Genomic DNA, 26,932 nt, shown 5'->3' with positions numbered 1-26,932 from the left:
AATTACCTACCGCACTGACGTACCTTTCCCCTGCACAAAGCAATACCCGCTCCCTAAGGAGGCTATAGACGGCCTCACGCCAATGATACAGGACTTTCTAGACCAAGGAATACTGGTGCACACCGCCTCCCCTTGTAACACCCCGGTACTCCCAATCAAAAAACCGGGAGGGGAAGGCGCACCTGTCCGTTATCGCTTTGTTCAGGACCTCCGCTTGGTGAACCAGTTCGTGATCCCTCGCCACCCCGTGGTAGGCAACCCGAACTCGCTCCTAAACGCCATCCCGCCCGACACGACCTGGTATAGTGCAGCGGATTTGTGCTCAGCTTTTTTTAGCATCCCGGTGGCCCCAGAAAGTCAGTTCTTATTTGCGTTTACATGGGGACCGGGTCAACTAACCTGGACTCGGCTACCCCAGGGATATGTTGAATCACCCGCAATCTTCTCTGCGGTCCTCCACCAAGATCTGCAGGATGTGAACCTTCCTGGGGGATCCACCTATCTCTTATACGTAGATGATATTTTATTGTGTTCTACTAGTGAGGAAGCATGCAGACTGGACACCAAGTACCTGCTCATGGAATTGGCACATAAGGGACACAAGGTGTCACCTAAGAAATTGCAATTCTGCAAACAAGAGGTGAAATACCTAGGCCACATCCTGGGGGTTGGCACTAGAAGCCTAGCTACTGACAGGATTGAGGCAGTCACAAAAATCCCATTACCTCAAACGAAAAGACAGCTCAGGGGGTTCCTAGGGATGGCTGGATTTTGCCGATCATGGATAGCGGGTTATGCCGAACTCACCAAGCCCCTGACAGCCATGACCCGACAGGACCACCCCGATAAACTCCAATGGAATGAGGAAGCCTATGCCTCCTTTGAACGAATAAAACGGGAACTCCGCTCAGCTCCCGCTTTGGGACTCCCAGACTACCGTATCCCTTTCAATCTCTATGTCCACGAACAAATGGGAGTTGCATCAGGGGTCCTCACACAACCCTTTCGTGATAGGGAAAGACCAGTAGCCTACTACAGTCTTCAGCTGGATAACACAGCTAAGGGAACTGTCAACTGTCTCCGTGCTATAGCTGCAACAGCCGCACTTCTTGAGAAAGCTCAGGAAACTGTATTAGGACATGAAATCACCATACATGTTCCGCACGCGGTGTCCATTCTCCTAACAATGAAGGGTTCGCACCACTTCTCAAACTCGCGACTAAACCGCTATGAGGCCTTACTTCTGACCCCTTCGAATGTAACTATCAAACGAGTTACCTCCCTCAATCCTGCCACCCTCTTACCACTACCAGATGATGGCACCCCACACCATGATTGCACCCAGATAGTCCGTCAGGCAGAGAAACCTCGAGAAGATTTAGATCATCTTCCCCTGCCAAATCCGGACCTAATTCTGTATACCGATGGCAGCTCCAAAATTGTAGACGGGGAAAGGAAGTCGGGGTATGCAGTGGTCACGGATTTTGAAATAATAGAAGCCAACCCAATAAGTCCGCAGTATAGTGCCCAAGCGGCTGAACTTGTAGCCCTCATCAGGGCCTGTGAAATTAGTGAAGGCAAACGGGCCACCATCTACACAGACAGCAAGTATTGCTTCGGATTGGTGCACACCACGGGGCAAATCTGGCTCCAAAGGGGCTTCTTGACAGCGGCGGGTTCCCAAATATCGCACGCTGCCCTGGTAGAGAGGCTCCTGAATGCTATCCACCTACCCGAGGCAATAGCTGTTGTTCACTGCAAAGCACACACGAGAGGGAGGGATCCCATCTCCAAAGGGAATAGCCGGGCGGATAGAGCGGCCCAAATGGCTGCACTCCAACCTCCCTCAGAGGGAATGGACTTTCAGTGCATCCAACTCCCAGCTGATTTAAACCTGAAAGATATCTATCAGGCCATAACTGATGAAGAACTGGCAAAGTGGATCTCTATCGGTGCGTCCGAAATCGACGGGATTTGGACTTTGCCGGATGGTAGAATAGTTCTACCCAAGGCTTGGACGCCTAAGTTCGCAAGGACACTTCACCAACAGACCCACTGGGGAAAGGGAAAGATAACGGACTTCATACAAAGGTACTGCTATGCGCCGGGGACTGCAGCCGCGGCCGCAGCAGCTACCAAGAATTGTATCACTTGCCAAAACTTTAACCCGAAACGGGAACCTAAACGGCCCCCAGGAGCTAGACCGTGGGCTTTCGTCCCCTTTGAGACCCTGCAATTAGACTTCATCGATCTACCACCATGCCAGGGATTCAAGCACGCACTAATCATTGTAGACAAGTTCTCCCATTGGGTAGAGGGATTTCCTACCCGACGGGCGACGGCCTCTGTAGTCGCTAAAACTCTCATCCACGAAATTATACCTAGATATGGGATCCCCCGTAAATTGGACAGCGATCAAGGAACCCATTTCACTGCAGAGGTGGCCCAACATGTTGCCCAGGCACTCGGGATTAAGTGGGAACTACACACCCCTTACCACCCTCAGTCTTCTGGCCAAGTAGAGCGTATAAACCAAGAAATCAAGTTGCAACTTGGAAAACTCTGCAGTGAAACGGGGCTGAAATGGGTGAACGCACTACCTCTAGTTCTACATAACATTAGATGTGCTCCCACAAGAGCTCTAAAATTATCCCCATACGAGCTCCTATTCGGGAGACCGCCACCAGTCTATACCACACAATTCCCGCTTGCTGAGTTGGATACCGGGGAAGCGGAACTCACGGCATATGTCGTCCAACTCCAGAAGCAATTACGGCGACTCCATGCCTACGCTGCTGTAGAGGGTCAGAACCTGCCTATAGATGTTCCGGCCCATTCCTTCCATCCAGGGGATTGGATCTTAGTGAAAGTTTACCACAAGCAGACACTTCAACCCTCCTGGGAGGGACCCTTTCAAATTCTCCTCACCTCACCTACCGCTTTAAAAATAGGGGAGAAGAGCTCCTGGGTGCACCACACCAGGTGCAAGAAAGCCGAGCCACCGTCAGACTCTGGGGACGGGGAGGGGGAGGACTGTACCTTTGACAAACCTCCAACCCTCCCAGCTGCTGACCTAGAGGACAACGAGCCTGACCCGCCTCCCTTGCTCCCAACTCCGGACCCGGATCGGGGCCAAGATCGGGCTCTACAGACCGGACCTGACGATCGGGGCCAAGATCGGGCTCTACAGACCGGACCTGACGATCGGGGCCAAGATCGGGCTCTACAGACCGGACCTGAGGAAGACCTTGCCGCTACGCCTTTGTGGGACAATTGGACTTCGGAAATTGTCCCAGACCCCACCGCAATCAAGCTGCGCCTGAAACGCCAGTGATACCCCCTCGACGACGCCATCGTTCCTGTTTCCTGCCATCGCTTCGCTTCGCTTCCTTCCTGCTTCCTGCCATCGCTTCGCTTCTCTTCGTTCCTGCTTCCAGCCATCGCTTCGCTTCTCTTCGTTCCTGCTTCCTGCCATCACTTCGCTTCTCATCGTTCCTGCTTCCAGCCATCGCTTCGCTTCTCTTCGTTCCTGCTTCCTGCCGACGCACAGCTCCTGGTTGACAGCTGTCAACCGCTCGTTCTTCTCCGCCACGTTTTGACAGCTCCTGTTTGACAGCTGTCAACCGCTCGTTCTTCTCCGCCACGTTTTGACAGCTCCTGTTTGACAGCTGTCAACCGCTCGTTCTTCTCCGCCACGTTTTGACAGCTCCTGTTTGACAGCTGTCAACCGCTCGTTCTTCTCCGCCACGTTTTGACAGCTCTTGTTTGACAGCTCTCAGCCGCTCGTTCTTCTCCGCCACGGTTTGACAGCTTGTTCTCCTCGGACTAGTCTGACAACTCCCGTCTCTGGCACCCAACAACCACTTATTTTTCCTTCTGTTAAACAACCCCTACGCAGGCCAAACACTCGTGAACTGGACATGGAACCTACCCTTCACTTATTCATCCTCCTCCTCTTTGCCCCACCTACCATGCCTTTATCAGACCAGTGCTCCGGTCTGCAGACGGACTATCGCTTTCTTGACTACCATACCGCAGACCTTGGGGGCAACCAGAACCCGGACCGAGTGGGCGACTTCAACTTTTGCCTCCCGGAATCCCGAACCCTCCTTCGTCACTCCTTGGTCCCAAGGCTCAGTGGGACCCAATACTGGGAACTTTTCATACGGGACCGGAACTACCAGCGCATTGGATCTGCAAATCTCACCTTGGAACAGCAGTACTACCGACTTCACTGTACCAATGGATCATACTTCCTCTACGGGCAAAGGGACATCCTCCGCTACCCTAATTGGACCGAGATGGAAAAGGGAGGTGCCCAACCCGTTTACACAGACAACCACCATCCATCAGAAAGGTTGATATTTGGGTTCCAATGCCTCCTCTTGACCCCGAAGCCGGAGAAACCACAGCTACAGGGAGTTTGTTTAAGGCGTTTCTGTTGTCTATGGAACTTGGGCTACACACAGGGTTGGAAAGGAGGGGAATACCTTGAAGGCTGGTACCACCCTGTAGGATCTTCAAACAATTCCCCAGTGTGGGACCACGATGGACCGCAGCGATGTGGGGGAATCGCCAAGAATACGACCCTCCTAAGCACCTCTGACCCCCTCCATCCTATCGGAACGGCTCCTAGACAGCTCGGTGGATACTCCACTCTTGAGGAGCCTGATCTGCTCTCCTCCTGGGGCAAGAACTCTTACCTCCAACTCCTTAGCCAGGTAGCTAAGGAGGCCCCTCCACAAGACTGTTGGATTTGCGCCCATGCTCCAAGCCACATGCGGCAAGGGCTACCCCTGGTACCAGTGCCTGTCACCCTAGAACAATTCCGCTCCGGGGACATGACATCCTGGAATCTTACCGCTATGAACCTGACTCATCAGTACCTGTACCTCACGGGTCCAACTAAGGGCCCCCTCTGCCGACTTTTCGCCGGTGGCGGGGCCCACATAGGTACCAGCACCTGCACCACCAACCTCGAACTCCATGCTTCTGGACAGGTGACAATCTCCTCACATCTAGGTTCCCACATTTACCCCAATCTTTCAATGGCATGGGTCGCGGTGATTGGCCGCCCTTCTAAAAACTCTACATACAACCCGAACCCCTTGCTCCTGCGGCCCTTCGCTTCCGGAAGGATGGAATCCTACCTCTCAGGGTTATTCTGGGTATGTGGGCATCGCGCATACAGCTGGGTGAGCCCCCACATGTCTGGTTCCTGTTTCATCGGATACATCGTGCCTGGAATCCGAGTCACTTACAACTTACCAGCTGGAAGGCAAAGGAACAGGAGAGGGCAGAAATCCCTCTCAGATCTCTCCGATGTGGCAGCCAACGGTGAAACATGGGGCAGGGCATTATTCCCTGCATATGGAGCGGGCTCCAACCATGTGGACATCCTTAAACTTACTGATGTACTTCTGAAATTCATGCAGGAAGCAGAACAAATCACGGACTCCCTCACCACAGAACTGTCACAGGTACGCCAACTCTCGATTCAGAACAGAATTGCAACGGACTTCTTGTTGTCCAGTGAGGGTGGGACCTGTGCTCTGATTGGCTCTGAATGCTGCACGTTCGTGACAGACCAAACCCTAAACATAACCGGACACCTAAACAACATCCACAAACTGGCAGGACAACTTGAAGCGATTCAACATGAGGGACTCTCAGACTTTGACCTATGGGGCTGGCTCCCCAACTTAGGATGGGTAAGGTCTATACTTAAGGTGATTATTTCAATATTAGTTATTAGTGTTTTGTGTGTGTCTATGTGTTGCTGTGCCTTACATTGTGCTAATCCTTGTTGTGCCCTACTCCACTGCCTTCCCGAGAAAAATCCCCCTCAACTGTTCCCACTGAGAGCCTATTCACCAAATACCAGTCTTTTCCCTGGGTCATCTAGTCCAACCCCCTGCAATGCAGGAATTTTTCCCCAATGTGGGGCTTCAACCCACAACATGGTTGAAATATTATGCTGATATGCAGCAACGCCTCGGAGCCATCGAGACTGCGGCCCTGTCTTGCCTTGCCCTCGCCTGCCCTGCCACCCCCTCTCCCCTGCCCGACCCTCCCATCCTCTTGCTGCAGAGTTCCAGCTTCACAGCATCACCAGAGGCACCCACAAATATGAGGTATCCCTCTCTCTATTATTCCTTCCTTCCCTCCCTCTTCCATCCTTAATAAAATACTGGGGGGGGCAGATAAGCCCCACATAGAAAGCCCATCAAAATGGGGGGGGGTGACTCTTTCAAATACGGTATTTACCAGTAATTGGGGGGGGGAGGCACCTAGGCCTCTAGGATTTGGCTGCTATGCCTAGGAGTAGGACAATTCAAGAAAGCAGAATGATGCATATGCTATGGTAATATATCAATGGAATCATAGAATTGTAGTCGGAAGGGACCACAAGGGTCATCTAGTCCAACCCCCTGCAATGCAGGATTTTCCCCCCAAGGTGGGGCTTGAACCCAAAACATGGTTGAAATATTATGCTGATATGCAGCAACGCCTCAGAGCTGTCGTGACTGTGCTGTGCCTTCCCACGCCCTCACCCGCCCTGCCACCCCCTCTCGCCTGCCCGACCCTCCCGTCCTCTTGCTGCAGAGTTCCAGCATCACAGCGTCACCCAGAGGCACCCACAAATATGAGTTATCCCTCTCTCTATTTCTTCCTTCCTTCCTTCCCTCCCTCTTCCATTCTTAATAAAATAGGGGGGGCAGATAAGCCCCACATAGAAAGCCCATCAACGCCTCGGAGCCGTCGTGACTGCGGCCGTGCCTTGCCTTGCCCTCGCCCACCCTGTCACCCCCTCTTGCCTGCCCGACCCTCCCGTCCTCTCCAGCCAAGCAGGGTAGCCGCCGCCGTTGCCAGCCCCAGAAGCACAAGGTGGCCGCTGCCGCCGCTGCCGCCACCACTATGTCGTCAGGCCAGCTGGCCCTGTAGCCCCGCCCACGTTCCCACTTTGTGGCCCCGCCCCTGAATGATCATGGCTTGCCCCCCCCTAGTTTTGATCCTGGCTACGCCGTTGCATCAAGCTGCTTGCAAAGAAGCTGTAGCATGTAGACTGTGTTGAGAACGGGACCCATGGAAGGCTGCATTTCTCTCTGCAAGAATCCTCCAGGGTTCACCCTGGAAGCTCCGCAGGGAAGCAAGATCTCCTGGACTGTGAATACTGTGACCCTTCCACTTATGACCAGCCTCTGTGACCTTGGGAGGCCCACAGGCTCCCCATCTCCAAATGGAGTAGGAAGACTGGCTTTTATGCTCATGTCCTGCTTGCAGGCTTCCCCTGGGAACATCTGAGAAGAGGATGCTTGACCGGACAGGCTTTTCCTCTGATCCTGCAGCCAGGCTCCTTTTGTGTTTCATCAACGTCAAAAGCCTCCCAGGACTTCCTTCGGAAGGAAGCAGCTGGGATGCAGGATGTGTCCTTGGAGGAGTTGTTCTTATTTCACCATCAGGTCACAGGTTGTGACAATTTAGTAAGCAACCGTAAAAGCATTTCAAAACAAATTAGTCACAGGAAGAAGGTGGGTCCTGATGACATGCACCTCGGGCGTCAGAGGCCAGGGGGAAGAAGGTGTGCCTCTTTCACATGGGATGGAAACTCCAAACCATGCAGTTGCACCTGGGGGGCGGGGAGTCCCGGCCCCTGCTTTTCAGTGCTCAGAGAACTGCAATGTGTCTAGCAGTAGCCTGTGACTAAGGAGGGTGTTCTGGGGTGTGGGGTGCAGGTGAGTCCTGCTTTTGGCCGGATCAGATTGCTGGCCCTTGCAGCCCAGGGCTGTCTGACTGGCAGAAGATCTCTGGCATCTTGAGCAGTGATCAGTCCTTTTCCTGGCCCTCCAGCTTGAATGCAAGGAGCCCATGCATTATAGGTAAAGGTAAAAGTAAAGGAGCGCTGGACGGTGGTTAAGTCCAGTCAAATTCGACTAAGGGGTGCAGCACTTTCTGGGTCATGTGGCCGGCATTATTAAACCGCTACTGGAGCATGGAGGACCATGGCGAGTGCCAGAGCACCATTTACCTTCCCGTCGCAGCGTTACCTATTTATTTCCTCCCACTGGTATGCTTTAAAACTGCTAGGTTGGCAGAAGCTGGGACAGAGCAACAGGAACACACTCTGTTGCACGGATTTGAACCGCCAACCTTTTGATCAGCAAGCCCAAGAGGCTCAGTAGTTTAGACCACAGGGCCACCCATGTCCCACAACGCTACATTCTAACACGAACACCACTTGCTGCGAACAGCACAAGTCCCCCTTGCGGGTTCCTCAGAGACGTCTGGCTGGCCACAGAGACAACAGGGAGCTGCACTAGATGGGCCTTTGGTCTTCCTCTGCAGGTCCCTCCCACCAACCTAACTTGAGAGATGGGTGTGAAGCAGGAGGGCTCCTGTGGGGAGTGTTCATCCTTTGAGGCTGTGGTTCTAACCTAGTCTGGATCTGGGCTCCACCCTTGAAACGGATGCCAGTGCCAACCAATGCCAGTCCCCCTTCCACAGAACATGGGATTTTCCCCATGGGCCTGTGTTTTCTCCGCAGCAGGCGATGCTTCTTACTAGGTAGTTTTGGAAGGCAAAGCAGCAGACCACTCTCTGCGGCCGGGGACTGCAGCTGAGGCGAGGGCTCCTCTCTTTCCCAAGAGATGTGCTGGTGATGTGAACGATGGGCAAGTGTGCCTGGCAGCACTCTGACATGCTCGTGCATGGGCACCATTTCATCTCCCTTTCTGATCCCCACACACTTCCAATGCCTGCTAAAATGCTTTTCCTTTCTTAAAAGCAAAGTTAGTCATGCAATAGCCCTCAAACCGCAAGTGGGCATCTCGCGGGCCTTTGCTGTGGGCCTGGAGGTTGCCCAAATAAACCCTTGCCCACGTGTGGTGCAATTGTGGCGGGAAAGGTGGTGTCCCGTTGCCTTCCTCCCCATCAGGATCCCCAGGGCGAGCGTTGCCGCTTCCAGCGCAGCCCCCGGGAGAGAAAAGGCGCCCGAGTTCTGCCTTACGTGGATTACTCTCACCTGGCGAATGCTTTAGAAAGGGCTGCTGGATTTATTCCTTTCCCGATTCGCAGATTTCCCGGAAAGGATTTCCTAACATTTCGCCCAACATTTCGCGACCCCACCATCAGGGCTGAATAAAAACGCGCTTTCCTTTCTTTTTAATGAGCCCTGTCCTTTCCTTCCACCCCCTCTCGCCCGCCCCGGCGTCGCTTCCGGCGGCCAGTGTAGCCTCTGAGCACGCACAAAGTGTAGGCAGCTCAAAGCAACCCAGCGGGCGAGTCACGTGATATGGATGTCTCTCCCCGCAATCATGTGACGGGCAGCTTCTCACGTGACTCAGATCTCGGATCCTGCCAAGAGCGAGAGGCTGCGCTGCGATGGGGCTCCTAGACCGCCGGTACCAGGGCGCGGGGGGCGCGCGGGGGGCGCGCGGGGATGGGGGGGCAGAAGCTTCCCGTTCCGCTGCCTGACCCCCCCTCCCGTTTCTCCCGTGCAGGTGTCTCCTGCTGGCGCTGCTCCAGCTGCCCGCCTTGCTCCGCTTGGAGACCGCCGCCGCCGCCGCCTTCGGGTGGGCTCCGGAGCCGGACCAGCTTTTCCAGTAAGCGGCCGCAGCAGGGCCGGGCGACGGGGAGGAGGCGGTGGCGGGGCCGGGCCGCCTCTCGTCGCGGCGGGCTCCTTTGCTAGCGGGGACCCCGGCCGGGCCTGGGGCGGAGGGCGCCGTTGGGGCAGGAGGACGATCGCGGCGAGCGACGGGCGCTTGAGCCGGGACTCGACCCAGGGAGATCGACTTGCGAAGCGGAGGGGGCGGGGGGCCGACCGCGGAGTCAAGTTGGGGGCCGCGTGGCAGGAAGGACCCGCCCCCAGGTGGGTGGGGTATCAATAATAATGTTATTATTGTTATTAGGGGGTAGGTTTGGTTGGGGGACGCAAGCCCCTTTGGCCTTGCCAGCTGAGCTTGCCGGATCCCCATCGGTCTGCTGAAGGAGACTCCTTTTCTGTGAAATAGGCGCATGGTGTTAATTCCCAGTTCTTCTGGGGAAAGAGCGGGATTTGGCTGGCGCTGCCAGGCTTGGGCACTGTTCTTTCCTCAGCTTGGTTCCCCCTGTGACAGCCGTGTCTCTTTCCCAGGATCCCAGAGGGATGGAGCTGTCTGGGTCGAGTGGCGTCCTCGGAGGCGCTGAGCCTGACCTTCGCCCTCCGGCAGCAGAATGTGGGGCGCCTGGAGGAGCTGGTGCACCGAGTCTCCTCTCCAGACTCTTCAGAGTATGGTAATGCCCCCCTTCTCTCTCTGCCCCCCCTGCTTCTGCCCCTCTTGCTGGGGCTTCCCTGATCTCTCAGTACAGCCAAGAGAGCCAGCCTTCTTGTGACTCAGGGGCACATTTCACGTGGCCTTAGAGGACTGCACAGTGTTCTCCTTGCAACAGTCCTCTAAGGTAGGCACATCCTGTTCTTGGGCTCCCTTGCAGCACTTTGGAGGCCAAGGCTGGCAGCCCCTCACAATGCAGCTCTCAGAATGTCTCCCAGGCAGTGAGTCCCACTGAGCTAAGCAGGACATGGTCCTGTCTGCTCCAGAGAAGTGGACACGGAGCAATGGATTCAAACTACAAGAAAGAAGATTCCACCTCAACATTAGGAAGAACTTCCTGACAGTAAGAGCTGTTCGGCAGTGGAATTTGCTACCAAGGAGTGTGGTGGAGTCTCCTTCTTTGGAGGTCTTTAAGCAGAGGCTTGACAGCCATATGTCAAGAATGCTTTGATGGTGTTTCCTGCTTGGCAGGGGGTTGGACTGGATGGCCCTTGTGGTCTCTTCCAACTCTAGGATTCTATGACTTCCTGCTCAGCTACTCTTGCACAATCTTTGGCGCTCTGGTGGCTCCCTGGGAGGAGCACCTCGTAGGGTTTGTGGGAGGAAGGCAGGCAGGCAGATTTCCTCTTCCCAATTCCAAGGGCATCTTTACATCACAGGACCATCTTGGTGGTTTTCTGGTCTCCTCAGGGAACTCTCTTTCCTGGGAGGCGGAAGTTGGCTAGTCTAGGAGTCCCTAACAGAGCTCTCAGCCCCCTTCCAGTGTGGTGTAGTGGTTAAGAGTGGCAGACTCCTAATCTGGGGAGCCGGGTTCGCGTCTCCACTCCTCCACATGCAGCTGCTGGGTGACCTTGGGCTAGTCACACTTCTCTGAAGTCTCTCAGCCCCATTCACCTCACAGAGTGTTTGTTGTGGGGAAGGAAGGGAAAGGAGATTGTTGGCAAGCAGCGATGGAAGACTGTGCCCTTGCTTGGCTGCCCAGCTCCCCTGACAGTTGGGGGTGGGGGTGGAGGGAGACCCCTGTGACCCTTTGAGGTAGTTGGGCCACCATAAGTCTCCTTCCCCCCCCCACTCCACTTTGTCTCGCAGGCCGGTTCCTGTCTCTAGCGGAGGTGCAGGCCCTGGTTGCCCCCTCCCCTCAAACGCTGAATGCTGTTCGCAAATGGCTGGAGGCTCATGGGATCTGGGACTGCACAGACGTGGGCACCAAGGACTTTTTGCAGTGCCTGGTGCCAGCCGGGTGAGTTGAGATGTGGGGGCTCTTGGGTCAAGGGGGAGGGCACAGAAGGCACCCTGAGCTCCCCCCGCAACTGACCCTGACCCGAGGCTTCTCCATGCAGCGTGGCAGAGCAGCTCCTCCCGGGTGCACAGTTCCAGCGCTATGTCAACGGGGAGCGAAGCGTCGTGAGGTCCCCCTTTGCCTACACCTTAGCGGAGGAGGTGGCCGAGCACGTGGATTTTGGTACGGAAGCCTTGGGGAAATGGGGAGCGGCAGCATGGGACCCTCTGCCCCCCGTGTGCATTAGCCCAGACTCCCAGGGAACATCCGGTGGGGGGGGGGAGTGTCTAGCCCTGGAAATAGGCAAATATCTTCCCACCACAGGAGTGGGGGATCTGAGCTGCTCTTCACCCAGCGAATAAGTGGGTGGTGATGAAGGGAGGGCTGGCGGGCCTGACTGAGCAGATCTGCCCCCCCCCCAGTCAGCCTTGAGCCTTGGGCTGAGCCAAGTCTGCTTTAGGTGCCCCCTTCCTTCTGCCCCAAGGATAACTGCAGCCTCTGCTTATTCTCCTCCTCCTCCCAATTCTCAGTGGGGGGTCTCCATCGCTTCCCTGCCGACAGGAAGGCAGTGAGTAGGGCCTGGACTGCAGGAAAGGCGCTGCTCTCCACCTTTCACCTGGGGGTGACACCGGCTGTGATCCGGCAGCGGTACAACCTGACTGACAAGGATGTGGGCAGCTCCCCCAACAACAGCCAGGCCTGTGCCCAGGTAACTAGGGGGTGTTCTCCCCCCCCTTCAGTGTCCTGGAGCCAGCTGCTCTCAGCCCAGCCGCCCCCAGGGGTGCAGCTAGCAATGAGGTGTGATGGGTCTGGGTGCCCCACGCCTGCCTCTTCTCTTTCCCCTCCAGTTCCTGGAGCAGTACTTCCACCAAGCGGACCTGGCTGAGTTCATGGGCTTCTTTGGGAAGAGTTTCCCTCACCATTTGCGTGTGGACCAGGTGGTGGGGCACCAGGGCTGGGGCAAGGCCGGCGTGGAAGCCAGCTTGGACGTGGAGTACATCATGAGCTCTGGGGCCAACATCTCCACCTGGGTCTTCAGCAACGGAGGTACTGACCAGCCCGCTTGGCTCCCTGTCTTCCTTAGCTCCCCAAGGGGAAGGGGTCCAACCTCTCTGGGAAGTGGAGTGGGGCAGGAACTCCTGGCTGTGATGTGGCCGCCTGGCTGCTTTCTCTGCGCTACCCTCATCCTGGGACCAGTCGGGGCTGAGTGCTATATTGGAAGGTGCTGAGGCAGAAGGGTGTCTCTGGGGCTGGGGGTGAGTCGTGGGGTTGAGACGTGGCTTGCAGTGGAAGTGCAGGCTACCCCCCCCCAACCCACTTTCCCCCGTTTGCTGTGCAAGGTGGGCTCCCAATGGGCCCTGCTGATATTCCTTCTCCCCCAGGGAGGCATGAAAGCCAGGAGCCTTTCCTGCAGTGGCTCCTTGTGCTCAGCAACATGTCTGCCCTGCCCTGGGTGCACACGGTCAGCTATGGCGACGATGAGGACAGCCTGTCCCGGGCCTACATGGAGCGGGTCAACGTGGAGTTCATGAAGGCAGCTGCCCGAGGGATGAGCATCCTCTTTGCCTCAGGTAGGTGGGGGCAGGCAGCCTGAACCCTTGGGTTCCCCTCCCTCGAAACACAAAGCACACGCTACAAAGGCAGAAAAATGCAGACCATAGAAACCAACAAAAACACTAGCATCCCTGACCCCCCAGCCACAGTACTCACAGTTTAAAAGGCCTTTGGGACTGGGAGAAGAGGAACATTTTTGCCTTTCACCTAAAGATGTGCAAAGAAGGGGCCAGGCGAGCATCCCTGGAAAGAGCGTGATCGCACAAGCGAGGAGTCACTACAGAAAAGGCCCTTCTCATGTTGCCACCCTCAGGTGGTGATCACAAGATCCAGGTCAGATACTGACTTCAAACAGGCCCTTAAGGCCTGCCTTGTATTGTAGAAGGAAGGCAGGGGCAAGATTTATGTTGACTTGGGGCATTTTATTGCCCTCCTTGGCAAGCTTGTGGTTTTATGCTGTGATTTATATTGTGTGTTAGAGCGCTTTCAGAGTTTCCTATTTCAAGACATAAGGTAAAGGTAAAGGGACCCCTGACCATTAGGTCCAGTCGTGACCGACTCTGGGGTTGCGCGCTCATCTTGCATTATTGGCCGAGGGAGCCGGCGTACAGCTTCCGGGTCATGTGGCCAGCATGACAAAGCCGCTTCTGGAGAACCAGAGCAGCACACGGAAACGCCGTTTACCTTCCCGCTGTAGCGGTTCCTATTTATCTACTTGCATTGTGACGTGCTTTCGAACTGCTAGGTTGGCAGGAGCTGGGACTGAGCAACGGGAGCTCACCCCATTGCGGGGATTCGAACCGCCGACCTTCTGATCAGCAAGCCCTAGGCTCAGTGGTTTAACCCACAGCGCCACCTGGGTCCCTATTTTAATACATAGTATTGCTTAAACGTCCCTTAATGTTAGGTTGTAGGCTGCTTTGGTACATTTAATATAAAATGTATTAATCTGAAGTATTTGTACCTCAGTGGTTAATTTCAAAAACAATTGCAAGGCAGTTTTCCAAGCGTATAATTGAAAACGTCAAATATAGAATCAGTGGTATAGAATAAAACAGTAATGGCAATAAAATAGTGTAGCAGCAACATTTCACAAAGGCAATAAAATTCAGGTTGCTGTCAATTAGAAGCCCGGGCCGATAAAGCAGTTTCCATGGTGTGCCTGAAAGGGGCAGAGTTGGGGTGAGGTCAGCATGTTTGGGGACAGAGTGAAAGTGGCTTGCAAGTGCCGCGACCAACTGGCCAAGTCCTTGGCTGCCCTTTCCCTGCAGGTGACTCTGGAGCAGGTTGTCGGTCAGTCCACGGAGGGAAGCACACCTTCCGGCCCAGCTTCCCAGCCTCCAGGTGAGAGGAGAGGAAGGCGCTGTGAGGGGCTTGCAGAAACCCCTGCTCTTCCCATGTCAAGGTGGGGCTGGGGAAGGGGGCTCATGACCCAGATCCACCCACAGAGGCCTGCCCCTTCTGCATCCCCCCCCCAGCTTTATGCAGGCCTGGCTCTTGCCTTTCCAAGTCTTTCTCTGAAACCAGGGCAGTGAGCTACTTGCATATTTTTCACAATGCAGAAATTCTGCAGCAGATATTAGATCTGAAATCTGCAGCCTTACTGAAAATGCCCAGCCCTGCCTGTGGGGTTAGGCCTCTGGGTTGGCAGGGGAGTCCTCCTCCTGGGGGGCTTCAGAGGTCGCTGCTACCTGCCCTTTGATGGAAGCAGAATCTTCTCGGGGGGGAGGGGGGGCTGTTGCGTTCTGCCACCCTTGGACTGCCTGTATCTCCCTGGTCATCCTGAGGGGCTGGTACCCCCCTGGTCTGTCGGTGCCTTTGTGACGCCTTGCCTTGCTGTGCTCGCAGCCCCTACGTGACCACAGTGGGTGGGACGTCGTTCCAGCACCCCTTCCTGGTCAGTGATGAGGTCACCGACTCCATCAGCGGGGGAGGCTTCAGCAACGTCTTCCCGATGCCAAAGTACCAGGTGAGTCCCATTCTACTTGCAAGGGGCCATTGGGGCTTCCTGCTGGCTCTGACCCATCATGGCAGATTTCAGCCTGCAGCCCCTGGGCCCTTTGGGGTTTTCCAGGATCCACTATCACTATGGAACTCATTGCCGTAAATTGTGAACATTTGCATAAATGGCTTTTACTGTGGTGAAGTGGTGGATTTTGAAGCGCAGGAGCTCCCCCCCCCTCCCCCCCGAGACCAGAAATGAAAGATCCAGGCAGATGGGACCTGGGATCCCTCAACCAGGACCCGTCTCAGCTCTGCCTCCTTCCTCTTCCCGCCTTTCCCTCAACAGACAACAGCTGTGAAGCGGTTCCTGAGCACGACCACCAAGCTGCCACCTTCCAGCTATTACAACAAGACGGGCAGAGCCTACCCGGACCTGGCTGCTCTCTCTGACAACTACTGGGTGGTGACCAACCGCATCCCCATGCCCTGGGTCTCGGGCACTTCGGTGAGGATGCTGCCCGCCTGGTGCCTGCTCCTGGGCAGGGCCGCCTGTGGGTGCCGCACCTCACTCTGCCTCTCCTCCCCCGACAGGCCTCGACTCCTGTGGTGGGGGGCATCATAGCTCTGATCAATGACTGGCGCCTCCAGCGAGGGCAGCCCCCCCTGGGCTTCCTCAACCCTGCCCTCTACCGGCTCCAGGAGAAGGGGAACAGCACCGCCCTCTATGACGTGAGTGTGGGAAGGGGCTGGGGCCGCATCCTGCTGAAGCAGCTTGGTCCTTGGCTTGGCCAGCCGTGTGTGTGTGGGGGGGGGGCAGCCTTTTGTTTGCCGCATGGGGCAAAGGGGGGAGGCTTTTTCTGGGGCTGCTCTGCCTGATGACACGCTCTTCCTCTCTCCTCTTCCAGGTGACCAAGGGCTGCCACTACTCGTGTCTAGATGAAACTGTGCAAGGCCAAGGATTCTGCGCTGCTCCTTCCTGGGATCCTGTCACCGGCTGGGGGACACCAAACTACCCAGAGCTCCTGTCTGCCCTGCTGGGCTAGGCGCTGGGGGGGGCTAGGTGGCCACATCACACTTGCAGACATCCATGGTGCTTGGCCACTCAATAGCTGGGGGGAGTTGCTTGGTGTCCAGCAGCCAAAGTCCCATCTGCTCAGGGGGAAGGCGTGTGTGGGCCCCTCACTGCCCAGGGCTGGGTGGGAATCTCAAGCTGCAAGATGGAGGCAGGGGGCATTTCAGAGGGGCCCCCCCTGCCTCCTTTGCATGACCACAAAGTGTGCATTAGCCTAACAGAAAAGACAGTGGAAGCAGAAATATGCACATTCATCTCTGTGAATCTATAGTGATACGTCGGGAGGGGAAGGTGCATAACAGTCTCAATCATGTGTTTAGTGTGTGAAATACATTGAAGTGGAAAGAGTTGTGTGTCTCTCTTAGCAAATGTGAGAACTTTGCATCTGCAGCTACACAAGGGCAGTCCCATGATTGGCCAATCAGGTAGGAGGAGGGGTCACAGTGTGTGCCCCCCTCCCCATACCCCAAACCAGCCTATCTGGTGCCTGAGACCTCTGAGGATGAAGCCCTGCCTCTAGGAAACTTAGATAGCCAAATGACCAGTTCTTCACCAGCTCCAACTGGAAACTACCTCATTGGAGTGAAGGTGGGGGTTGCCCTCCCGCTGTTGGGGGCTCCACAAGATGCAATGCCAGCTCAGTCCCTCTCCTCTATGTCACAACTCCCTAAGCAGAAGGCCTTGCTTGGGTCCTGGCCCTGATCCTGCCCCACCTGCAGGAACCGCTTTGCCAGCATTACTTGGGCACCATTTGCAGGCTGGGGAATTTGTGGGAGCCCAGTTCAATGCCTCCGTTGCCTGTGAAATCTTTGCCAGGCAGTTGCCCCCCCCCATTCTTTCCCTCCTGCTCCAAAGTCAATGGAGGCAGCACTTCTTCCCCTCTCCCACCCCCTAATTTGCACTAGAGCATTTAATGTGGAAATACTGATATTCTTCCTCCAATAATGGATTTATATATTCAGCTTTGATAATTCTAAATACAATTACTTATGGTTGTGATTTCTTTTTTAAAAAGCAACAACAGATTTGTGGTGTTTCGGGCTCATGGGTGTGAATGCAAAAGCAGAGCAATAAATAAATATTTTGGAGAGTTGCTCCCATCAGGGCTGTCCTGTGCTGTATTGATTTCTGCGTTCGGTTGGGTGCGTCTCTCAAACTCAGCCTCGCCTTCCCTGACTGGCAGCAGCGGCCCTCCCAGGCTTCTGGCTTTGGGGTCTCTCCCAGGTCCACCTGCAGATGTTGCCGGAGGGGACTAAGCTGTCGGGACCCCTTCCGTTCTTCCCGATGTTGCTCGAGTCTCGCCCCGTGAGAAGCAGCAGCAGTGCAGGCGCGCTCCCCAGGTCAGCCCAGGGAAGGACCGCCGGATCCCCTCGCCCGGGCGGCCTCCGAGCGCGGAGTAGAGCGGAGCCACCCCGCCCAGCAGCCCCGACCCAGAGCCCGCTCCTCTTCCTCCGGGGATTGGCCCACTCCGCCCTAGACGGCTGCCGGACGCCGCTGCTGCCTGTCTTGTGGCCGGGAGTTCCGCAGCCCAACTCATGGAGACCACGCCCACCTCGCCTGCCCCGCCTCGGAGAGGAGAGCGGAAGTGGCGTCTGCGCGGCGGCCGTAGAAAGATTGGCCCGGAAAAGGAAGCGGCGGTCGCCGCTCAGGCCCCGCCCCTCCACTTCCGGGATCCTCTTCCCCCTCCCTCTCGGCTGGGCTCGCGGCGCCTGCGCAGAAGCTGCTCGGAGCGACGCTGCTGGTCCGGGACTCCATGAGCGCCATCGGGGGAAGCGGAGGCGGAGGAGGAGGCGGCGGCTTGGAGCCCGACCTCAGCCCGGTCGTCCCCGTTCCCCTCCCCGCCGCCGGGGGAGACAGCGCCAAGGGCAGCCCGGGGCTCGTGGCGGCCGTGGCCGGAGCCGGAGGAGCCGGTGAGAGAGATGGTGGGGGAGGGGAAGGTGGGGAGTGGGGGGAGGGGCGCCTTCCGTCCTTCCTTCCTTTCCTTGCCCGGAGTCTGTCTCTAAAGTCCTCTTTCTCTCCGCAGGTGCCTCCTCCTCCTCGTCTTCCTCCTCTTCCTCCTCCTCCTCCTCTTCCTCCTCGTCCTCACTGCTGGCGCATCCCGCGGAGGCGGCGCCCTCGGTGCCCAACGGGATTTTCGCGCCGCCCGGAGCGACCGCCAACGGAGACTCGAAGTCGGCCGCCCTCGCCGCTGCCTCATCTGCCTCGGCCTCTTCGGCCTCCGCCGCCCCGGCCTCCTCTCCCGCCTCCAGCGCTCCGCTGGTCGACTTCCTGCTGCAGCTGGAGGATTACACGCCCACGGTGAGGCCCCCTTCCCCGCCCGGCCCCCGCCCGCCTCACCGGCCCCTGGTGGCATCTCCCTCTTGAACCGTCCTCCTCACATTTCCCTTCCAGATCCCAGATGCCGTCACGGGCTACTACCTGAACCGCGCTGGCTTCGAAGCTTCCGATCCGCGCATGTAAGTGGAGCCGTGGGGGGAGAGACCAAGTCCCCAGGACAGATAGACTGCCACTAGCTCGAGGGGCTCCATGTTGCTCACTCCCTGCCCTCATCCCTCTTCTGATCTTTCCCCTGCCAGCATCCGCCTGATCTCCCTGGCCGCCCAGAAGTTCATCTCCGACATTGCAAACGACGCTCTGCAGCACTGCAAGATGAAGGGGACGGCCTCTGGCAGCTCCCGAAACAAGAGCAAGGTGAGGTCCCCCCCCCCAAATGCCGCCCTTCCACCACTCTCCCTTGAGGTGCCCAGGCAGGATGCCCAGCTGACGCCCCTCCCTCTCCCCTCCCCCATTGCAGGACAAGAAATACACCCTCACCATGGAGGACCTTGCGCCTGCGCTCTCTGAGTACGGCATCAACGTCAAGAAGCCCCACTACTTCACTTAGCTGCCCGCCCCCGACCCCCTGGATTCGCTCTTGGACTGCTTCTTTTTCTTATTGGCTGCTGTACCATTAAAGTTCTCCCTTTCCTGAGCTCCCTGCCCTGCCTGTCGCTCCTTCTGCATTGGAGGAGGGGAGCAGCTCTGACAAAAGATGGGGGGGGGTATTTGAAGCAAAGATGTCCCAGGACACCTGGGGGGGATAATGAAAATGGCTTTGGTTGGCATGGGCATGACGTTCCGGGGACGCCCAAGGAAGTTCATCCAGCATTACCTGTGGCGCATGTGGAAGGCAAAGGCAATGATATTTGATAGAATCTTAGAGTTGGAAGGGACCCCAAGGGTCATCTAGTCCAACCCAGCTGCAGTGCAGGATCTCAAGAAGGGAGATTCCGACTAAACATTTGGAAAAACTTTCTCTCAGTAAGAGCTGTTCAGTAGTGGAAGATTCCCATGAGAGGTGGAGGTTTTTAAGCAGAGGTTGGATGACCAACAGTCATGGATGTTTTAGCCGAGATTCCCGCATTGCAGGGGGTTGGACTAGATGGGGAAATCTGGCTGGCCACCAAGAGAAGAGGTTGCTGGACTTGGTGGGCCCGCTTTGCCCTGATCTTGCGCACTGAACAGCTAAGAATTGCAGGGAGGAGGGGGGTGGAAAGCTGGACTGCTCCAGCGTCAGGAATTCAGTTGCTCCCGCTGCAGCAGCTTTTCTCTTTGTGATGGGGAAACCAGAGGGAGCTGGCCTCTTGAAGGTCAACCTCCTCCCCCCCCAGCCCAAATGGATTTGCTGGGGGGGGGATTTGGGCGGGGGCGGGGGGATGACAGTGGTTGGGCAACAGGTGGGACGCCTACCTTTCTATGATAGGTGACGGTCCAGGCCCTCCAAAACTCAGAGGTTTCTGCTCACACACAAAGTCCCTCTCTGTCCAGTTAAGCACGGTCACAGTTGACAGTTTTTTCCACTAGGCAAAAACGCTCCAGGAGGGCCTGGAGCTGTGCAAAACAGCCCCCCTCTTTGCATGCAGCCAAGTGGCTCTGCATGACTCAGCAGCTGCCTCAGAGCCTCCCCCTGTCCCGTGACCACGTCCACCAACCACGCAATAACTCAAGCGCTGCAACATGGCAATGGGTGTTGCAGCTCGCAGAGGGTGGCCTCAGTTGATGCCAATGAGAACACACGCTGGCTGCACCCATTGCATCTGTTCTGCTTTCTTTCTCCCATTCCAATGGGTCGCTTGGTTTTTTCCTCCCGTCTCTTCACTGAGAAGATGTGTGGAGGTGATTACTCGTGGAGCAGGAAAACTTGCACTGCAAGGAAAACCACAAGCAGGCTGTTGGCTCCAGCGAGAGGCCTATCTCACCCACCACAGCTGGGGAGCCCAGAGGCACGCTGCCTCTGGTGCTGGAGTGGCCTGATCCTGCTCAAAGCACCCAAATGTGTTGGGCATGAGACCGGGAGAAAGGCTGCTGGCTGCTGAGCCTCTTGGCTGCCACTGCCTGTCCTTTTCCCAGCTCTGCACTTTCTTTCTGAGCTGCATCTCAAAGAGGGTTGTGGCCCATATTTCCCATGGCATTAGGAGAGTGGAAATGAAAAGGCCGGTTTCATTTGAGGGCAACAGAAGACCAGCCAGAGTGTAGCACCTGATGGGGATTAGAACCCAAATACAGCCACCTCGCCACTGGCTTACCCAAGGAAATGGACAAGGCTCCTGGGCGAGAGGGCTGGGGCAAGCATCCTCTTCAGCCGAAGCCCTCCAGGGAAGCTGGGGCAGCCGGCTGTGTCCCCCACACCCCACAAAGGCTGCAGCAACCACTGTCTCCTTTAATAACTCTTTATTTTGAGCCCTCTGGCTTTGGCCGGGGCCTGCATAGAAAAGATAAAAACCGTGCAGCGCAGAGGCAGGCGGTGGGCTCCGAGTGCGAGGCGACCTTGCTGATGCACGCTGAGGGGACGGGATGCTAGGCACTGTGGAAGGCAGTGCAGCATTGCTGGGGGAGCTTAAAAGGCCAGGGCAGTTTACAGCAGGGACCCCCCCCCCCAATAGAACTGCCCCAAAAGGGGAGGGGGGCAAGGCGGCGGCTCCTTCTGTACCGTTTTGTTTTGAGAGCAAGGAAGTGGCACTTCTTGTCAACAGCGCCTCCCCAAGGCACTTGTGGGCAGGTTGGAGCGGGGGGCTGGGCTGCAGAGCATGTCCCCCTCCCCTCACTTCTCCTGCATCTTCTCAAGGATGGGGACGATCATGTCAAATTTGGGGCGCTTGGCTGGGTCCTCGTTCATGCAGATCTTCATCAGCTTGCAAATGTGGGGGGAGATGCCTGGGGGGATGGTGGGCCGCAGGCCCTCCAGGGCAACCTGGGAGGAGGAGGAGGAGGAAGAAGAACCTCAGAAGGGGTCCCCAAGGGTTGCCTAGTCCAAGCCTGCCAAGGGGCATGACCTGAAGGCGAGATGGGGTGGTGGTGGTCCTGCCCTCCTGCCCCTGCCTCACCTTCATGCCAATCTCCATGTTGGAGAGGTCAGCAAAGGGCACTTCCCGCGTCACCAGCTCCCACAGCAGCACAGCAAAGCTCCACATGTCAGCCGAGCGACGGTTGATCTCCTCTGCCTTCTTCTGCAGAGCTGCAGGAGCAAAGAGGGGCTGGAGAAACGCAGTGGCTGGAAGGGGGACCCCTCCCCAGGAGGGCAGCTGCTCTGCCTGCACTCCCCCCCTAAGCAAACCCCCTCCTCAGGTCAGCTGCTGACCAGAGGAGGGCAGCGTGGTAAAGTGGTCTGAGGCACTCAGAGGAACGGGGACCTCCCTCCCCCGGGAGTGCTTTTCAGTTTGGTCCTGTGTAGGAGATTTTTAAAAAATTCAAGCTGCTTTGAGGCATTCTTCTGCAATAAGCAATAAAGAAATATAATGAAACCAAGGATAAGAACCAGAAAACACGACAAATTCGGGGGGGGGGGATCTATGGAATGGCTCTAAGTGCAGTGACTGCTCTGCCCTCCACAGTCGCAGGAGGGAAGACTTGCTCTCGTGCTTGGATCCTGCTTGTGGTCTCCCATCAGGGGGATCTGGTTGACCTCTGTGAGAACAGGATGCTGGACCTGATGGTGCACACACACACACCCCCACGGCCTGATCCAGAAGGCTCTTCTTTGGGTCAGATAATGGGGATCTCAGGGGAGGGCAGGGCGCCACTCACCTTCTGGCGCCACCCATGCTGGTGCATACATCCTGCCAGGGCACTGGAAGGAGAACTTGACGTCTGCCATGCTGATCCGGGCCGTCATGTCCTCGTCGATCTGTGGTGGAAGGGAGGACACAACGGGGAGCTCAGCCTCCTAGAGACCCCACCAGCCCACTGGATCCCCAGAAAGGGCCCCCCACGCACCATGATGCTGCGGCTGTTGAGATAGTGGCGCGGGATGAGGGGCTCCAGGGTGTGCAGGAAAGCCATTCCCCGGGACACGTCGAGAGCAAACTTCACTGCCTGCGTCTGGTCCACAACAAAGTCTACAGGGGGAGAGAGAGCAGGGGCAGCAAATATGGGGGGGGGGAGCCTGCCTCTGCTGGGGTCAGCACTTCCTCCTGAGCGCTGTCCGGAAGGGGGGGGAAGGCTTCATCAAGTGCAAGAATGGTATGGACAGGGGCCAACTCAGGCCCCCCAACCCTTTCTTGCTCTGGCCACCAACACACTAAAGGCAGCCAGAAAGCGCTCTGTTCCCTCCCAAGAGCTACAGAGAGAGCAAACGATTCCTGCGTTGCCCAGGGGTGGGCTAGATGGCCCCTGGGGGTGCCCCCTTGGAAGTAGGGCGAGGGAGGGGAAGCGAGACTCACTGGTGCCTTCATGGAGCACATTGTAGAGGGAGCCGTAGGGCATCCAGTGGGTGAGGATGATGGGGTGAGGAGCAGGAGGAGACTGGCAGGCGCCCAGGACCGGCAGCACGTTGGGGTGGGAAAAGATCCTGCGGGTGGAAAGGAGACGAGTGGAGGAAGCAGCCCGGCCACCCACCGCCTGCGGCCATGTGGGCAGGAAGGGGTGCCAAGGGCAGCTTCTGACGTCCCCCACAGGACCCCCTCACCCACCCACCTGAGCTTCGGGTACTCCTCATTGAAATCACGGCTCTTGCGGGTCGTCCAGTCTCGGGGCTTGAGCACTTTGATGACGATGGCATTTCCCTGCCAGCGCCCTTCCCAGAGCTATGGAGAAGGCAGAAGGTCAGAGGGGTGAAGGAAACTGGGGGGGAGGGGAAAGGAGCGGCCCCCACCTCTCCAGACTGGTTCTCGTTGAGCTTGTGTCCCAGGGTCAACTGCCGGAAGTCGATGCCAGCCAACTTGTTCAGAGTCCCATTACCTAAGAGATGAGACAGACCATCAGCCAGGCGCAGCCGCAGCCGGCAAAAGGAACCCCCCAGTGCCCAACCCACTGGACGAGGAGAGTCCCCGTTCTCCCCTCTGCCCACCCCATGTCTCCCGGGTCTTACGAGGTCTCGTCCGTGTTGTGCCCTTCCAGAAGGTGTCCTTGAAGGGGATGCGTGTGAGGCTCTGGCCCAACTTCTCTGCTCGCTCTGGAGGGGGTGGGGGAGAGAAAACACGGAAGTTGCACAGGTGGAAAGGGGGTGGAAAGAGGGGCCCCACCACCTGGAGACTCACTGAACAGGATGCAGAGGAAGGATGGGAGGAACCAGCAGGGGAACCCCCTAAGGGAAGAAGGCTCAGAGCCCTCCGGGGGTTGGTGGTGGTGGGACCGGGACGGGTGGTCAGAGGCAGAAGATTGGGAAGAGGAGATGTCGGAAGCTGAAGAGGTAACAGGATTTAGTGAGCCGGGAGAGTCTGTGGCGGAGAGCAGTGTGGCAGAAGAGGAAGGAGGCGAGTGGGAGGTCGAGAGGCAGAGATCAGGCAGGCTGTAGAATCCAGGTCATGGATTGCACACAATGCACTCTGGGAGATATTTGGCTGACACAAAACGGGGGAAGTAGCTGAAGGCAGCCGCTGAGCAGGGAGGGGCTTAAGGAGGCAGATGGCCAGGAGCTGTGCTCACCTTTCAGGGAGTCCCGCAGGGGCGTCTTGGCCTTGTCCAGGGGTGTCTCCCCATATTTGTTGCAGATGCTGACGAGAGCCCCGCTGGCCACCAGGTCCTGAAAGACGGAGAGGGTGAAAAGTGAGGCAAAAGACCGTCTTGCCACAGAAGCCCTTCTTGCCCAGCCCCTCTCCCCACGGGGCACCAGGTCTTCCACCAGCCCCACAGGTCACTGCTGCCCTCCTATTAGGGAGCTTTCCTTTACTTTTAAATCGTGTGAATTGGGGTATATGATTAGAATTGAACCAGGAATGTTGCCAGGCCCTCTGCCGCCATGGCAGGAAGAGGCCCAACAGCCCCACATGCCTCTGCCAAGGCAGCCCTCACCTCAGCCACCTGCTCCTGGGCCCAAAAGCAGGCATAGTGGAGCGGGGTGTTCCCATGCTCATTCACCGCGTTGATGTCAGCCTTGAACTGGATCAGCTGAGCAGGGCAAAAAGATAGAGTGTGAGCCGGGGAAGGAAATCCCCCTCCAAAAGACCTCCACAAAGTGAAATACACACCCCCCCCCCGGGGAGAGATGCGCCAGATGGCCACCCTCTTCCCTCTCCCTGCAGGGGGCGCCCTAAGACCCAGAGGAGGATGTGGGGAAGGAGGTGGTGGCGACCGACCGACCGTGAGTCTTGGGAAGCCCTCTACCTTCTGGACAATGTCCCGGTGGCCGTGGCTGGCAGCCAGGTGCAGCGGGGTGTCATCCCCCCGGTTCATGACGTTGATGCGCGCCCCGCGCATGACCAGCATGTCGACCACGCTGGAGCGGCCTTCGCGGCAGGCCCAGTGCAGGGGACTGAAGCCGTGGTCATCACTGCAGGGAGGGAGAGGGACCCTGTTCAGCGCCCAGGGCAGGAGAGGGGCCAACCTGGCCAGGGGGCAGAGCTCCAGGGCCACCTGCTCAAGGCTGGAAGCGCCAGAGGCAGGAGCAGCCTGGGAGAGGCTGGGAGCGCAGGAATCCCTCCCGCTGCTCTCCTCCTCCTCCCTCCCTGAGCTCACTCTTCTTGAGCCAAGCACAGGAGGAGAGAGCGAGAGGAAGACCAGGCCTTAAAAGGAGATCTGAGCCAGGAAGACGGGGCAGCCCCCAGTCCCCAGCCGGGACAACAGCTAGGGGGCCGAGCAGATGGGAGCATCCCAGGGGAGATCAAAGGGTCATCTACTCCAACCCCCTGCAAGGCAGGAATCTCAGCTAAAGCATCCTTGACAGACAGACGGCCGCCCAACCTCAACTGAAAAACTTCTGCCTCCCCTGTGGAACAGATCAGAAGGGGATCCTGGCTGGCATCACAGACCCCAGCCATCCTTCCTGCCACCCCAAATTCCCTTCAAGCCTTGGGGACCAGACTGCACGGGGGTGACAGTGGCTGCTTCAAAGGACTAGGAACAAGTTCAGGACCAGAGGGAAATGAAGCCACCCATTTCCCTGACTCTGGACTCCCTGGATGGACAGCCCCCAGAATCAGGCCACCTGCCCCCAGGGAAGGATGCTGGCTCCTTGGGCAAAGGGCTTCTTCCTTTGATGGGGAACCCCCACACCTCACCCACCCCCACACTCTGACCCCCACCCCAGGGCTCCTCTACAGCAAGGCTGAAATGAGGGAGGAATCTGGGCAGCCTCCCTCGCTGCCCACCTCCCCTCAGGGCTGGGCTGGTGCTTCTGGACTCCCGCCACCTGCTCTGCCATCCAACCCCCCCACCCCAGCTCGGGCAACAGAATTCCTGCCGGCGTGTTTTGGAGCTGCGGTCATTTCCTGTCCTTTCCAGCCAAGGGGACGAAATGCAGGATGAAGGCAGCTTGGGGGCGTGGGCGGACAACGGGGTCTGGGGCTTCTCCCTGCCTGCCTCCCGCTCCCCACTGACCCCTGGTTGAGGTCGTTCTCCGTGTTGTCCAGCCAGAGGCGTACGGCCACGGCGTTGCCCTCCCGGCACTGGGTGAAGATGTCGTCCATGGTCCCTCCTGCCAAAGGAGGGCGGGGAGGGTCAGCCAGCAGCCGGAGACGCAGCCCGTTCCGGGGGCCGCAATGAGCCCTCTCGCCCCGCAACCCGGCTGACTCCCGCTGCTCGGGCGTCCCGAGCAGCTGCACCCCACCCGCCCCGAGTAACGGTCCCGAGCGGTCCGATTCAGGGTGGAAAGAGGGAGATAGGCAGCCGCCCCGACGTCCTGCTCTGGAGCCGAGAATCTGGGCTCTAGGTCCGGGCAGGAGCCCCTTCGACGCCGCCCTTCCGCAGCAGAGCCGCAGCGCCCGGCCGGGGGAGCCGCTTTCTCAGACCGGATCGGAGGAGCCCGGGGAAGGGCGCGATGCGGCGCCGCCCGACCGACAGTTGAGCCCACCCGGATCCCGGGGCAAGAGAGCGGGAGAGGAAGCCGCCCTGTTGGGCCCCTGTCGGGCAAGGGCAGCGCCGGGGCGACGGACGGGCGTGGCCGGGGCTGCGCTGCGAGGCGAGCGGCCGAGCTGCCCCAATCCCGACCCGAGCGATCCCCGTCTGGCGGTCCCCTTTACCGTGCCCGATCGCAGCGGCGGCTCCGTGTGTGGCGCGTCCCGTCGGCTCGGCTCCTCCCCGCCGCTCCCTCGGGCGGCTCCCGCCGGAGACCGCCCCCTCCCGTCCTCTGCTCCCCCTCCGACTGGCCCGCCGCTCCCGCCCCGCCCGGCAGAGGTTCCGCAGCAGCGGCCACTGGCGCCAGGAGGTGGCGCTGCAAAGCCCGCCGAGGGCCAAGCTCGGGGGTCCCGGGGCGCCCCGCCACCGTCACAGACAGGCCCCTTTGCCGGGACTCTGCTCCCACACCCCGCCAAGGCGCGCCCGTTTCTTTGGCCCGAGGGAACGGGGGTCTCCGCTTTCTCC

At 57.8% G+C, this 26,932-nt stretch overlaps 4 protein-coding genes across 4 annotated transcripts; 3 read left to right on the top strand and 1 right to left on the bottom strand.

Annotated features, from left to right (window-relative positions):
* Positions 1–760: 760 nt before the first annotated feature.
* On the top strand, positions 761–7,305 carry LOC132592048 (uncharacterized). The gene is made up of 3 exons (XM_060274027.1): positions 761–2,587; positions 4,005–5,480; positions 7,285–7,305. Exons 1-3 carry the CDS (start codon positions 761–763, stop codon positions 7,303–7,305), a joined length of 3,324 nt encoding a protein of 1,107 aa, XP_060130010.1.
* Positions 7,306–9,322: 2,017 nt separating this feature from the next.
* Positions 9,323–17,259, top strand: TPP1 (tripeptidyl peptidase 1). Its single transcript, XM_035114983.2, has 13 exons — positions 9,323–9,401; positions 9,501–9,602; positions 10,133–10,272; positions 11,400–11,550; positions 11,651–11,772; positions 12,120–12,298; positions 12,438–12,636; positions 12,972–13,160; positions 14,415–14,487; positions 14,992–15,112; positions 15,434–15,592; positions 15,679–15,816; positions 15,993–17,259. The coding sequence occupies exons 1-13, from the start codon at positions 9,382–9,384 to the stop codon at positions 16,128–16,130; spliced, it is 1,731 nt and encodes a 576-aa protein (XP_034970874.1). The 5' UTR covers positions 9,323–9,381; the 3' UTR covers positions 16,131–17,259.
* A 586-nt stretch (positions 17,260–17,845) lies between these two features.
* On the top strand, positions 17,846–19,131 carry TAF10 (TATA-box binding protein associated factor 10). The gene is made up of 5 exons (XM_035115004.2): positions 17,846–18,069; positions 18,183–18,457; positions 18,551–18,615; positions 18,736–18,850; positions 18,954–19,131. The coding sequence occupies exons 1-5, from the start codon at positions 17,913–17,915 to the stop codon at positions 19,041–19,043; spliced, it is 702 nt and encodes a 233-aa protein (XP_034970895.1). The 5' UTR covers positions 17,846–17,912; the 3' UTR covers positions 19,044–19,131.
* Positions 19,132–20,854: 1,723 nt separating this feature from the next.
* On the bottom strand, positions 20,855–26,719 carry ILK (integrin linked kinase). Its single transcript, XM_035114991.2, has 13 exons — positions 26,593–26,719; positions 25,952–26,048; positions 24,740–24,905; positions 24,428–24,523; positions 24,062–24,158; positions 23,505–23,588; positions 23,289–23,374; positions 23,111–23,220; positions 22,858–22,985; positions 22,412–22,533; positions 22,223–22,322; positions 21,523–21,653; positions 20,855–21,389 (listed from the first exon to the last, which is right to left on the bottom strand). The coding sequence occupies exons 2-13, from the start codon at positions 26,038–26,040 to the stop codon at positions 21,240–21,242; spliced, it is 1,359 nt and encodes a 452-aa protein (XP_034970882.1). The 5' UTR covers positions 26,041–26,048; positions 26,593–26,719; the 3' UTR covers positions 20,855–21,239.
* Between the last annotated feature and the right edge of the window lie 213 nt (positions 26,720–26,932).

This window comes from Zootoca vivipara, chromosome 4 (genome assembly GCF_963506605.1).
Source record: "Zootoca vivipara chromosome 4, rZooViv1.1, whole genome shotgun sequence".
Taxonomy (NCBI): domain Eukaryota; kingdom Metazoa; phylum Chordata; class Lepidosauria; order Squamata; family Lacertidae; genus Zootoca; species Zootoca vivipara.
Note: the sequence above shows the minus strand (reverse complement) of the source record. Positions and strands in the feature narration are given on the sequence as shown.

Coding starts and splice junctions, on each gene's coding strand:
- TPP1 (XM_035114983.2), top strand. CDS start 9,382: ATGGGGCTCCTAGACCGCCG. Junction 9,402..9,500: donor ATGGGGCTCCTAGACCGCCG/GTACCAGGGCGC, acceptor TCTCCCGTGCAG/GTGTCTCCTGCTGGCGCTGC. Junction 15,113..15,433: donor TCCCGATGCCAAAGTACCAG/GTGAGTCCCATT, acceptor TTCCCTCAACAG/ACAACAGCTGTGAAGCGGTT.
- LOC132592048 (XM_060274027.1), top strand. CDS start 761: ATGGCTGGATTTTGCCGATCATGGATAGCGGGTTATGCCGAACTCACC. Junction 2,588..4,004: donor GTGAAACGGGGCTGAAATGG/GTGAACGCACTA, acceptor TCCGGTCTGCAG/ACGGACTATCGCTTTCTTGA. Junction 5,481..7,284: donor TCACCACAGAACTGTCACAG/GTACGCCAACTC, acceptor TCCTGCTTGCAG/GCTTCCCCTGGGAACATCTG.
- ILK (XM_035114991.2), bottom strand. CDS start 26,040: ATGGACGACATCTTCACCCAGTGCCGGGAGGGCAACGCCGTGGCCGTA. Junction 24,159..24,427: donor CCCAGGAGCAGGTGGCTGAG/GTGAGGGCTGCC, acceptor TCCGTCTTTCAG/GACCTGGTGGCCAGCGGGGC. Junction 23,375..23,504: donor CACAACACGGACGAGACCTC/GTAAGACCCGGG, acceptor CTCATCTCTTAG/GTAATGGGACTCTGAACAAG.
- TAF10 (XM_035115004.2), top strand. CDS start 17,913: ATGAGCGCCATCGGGGGAAGCGGAGGCGGAGGAGGAGGCGGCGGCTTG. Junction 18,070..18,182: donor GGCCGGAGCCGGAGGAGCCG/GTGAGAGAGATG, acceptor TTCTCTCCGCAG/GTGCCTCCTCCTCCTCGTCT. Junction 18,851..18,953: donor GCTCCCGAAACAAGAGCAAG/GTGAGGTCCCCC, acceptor CCCCCATTGCAG/GACAAGAAATACACCCTCAC.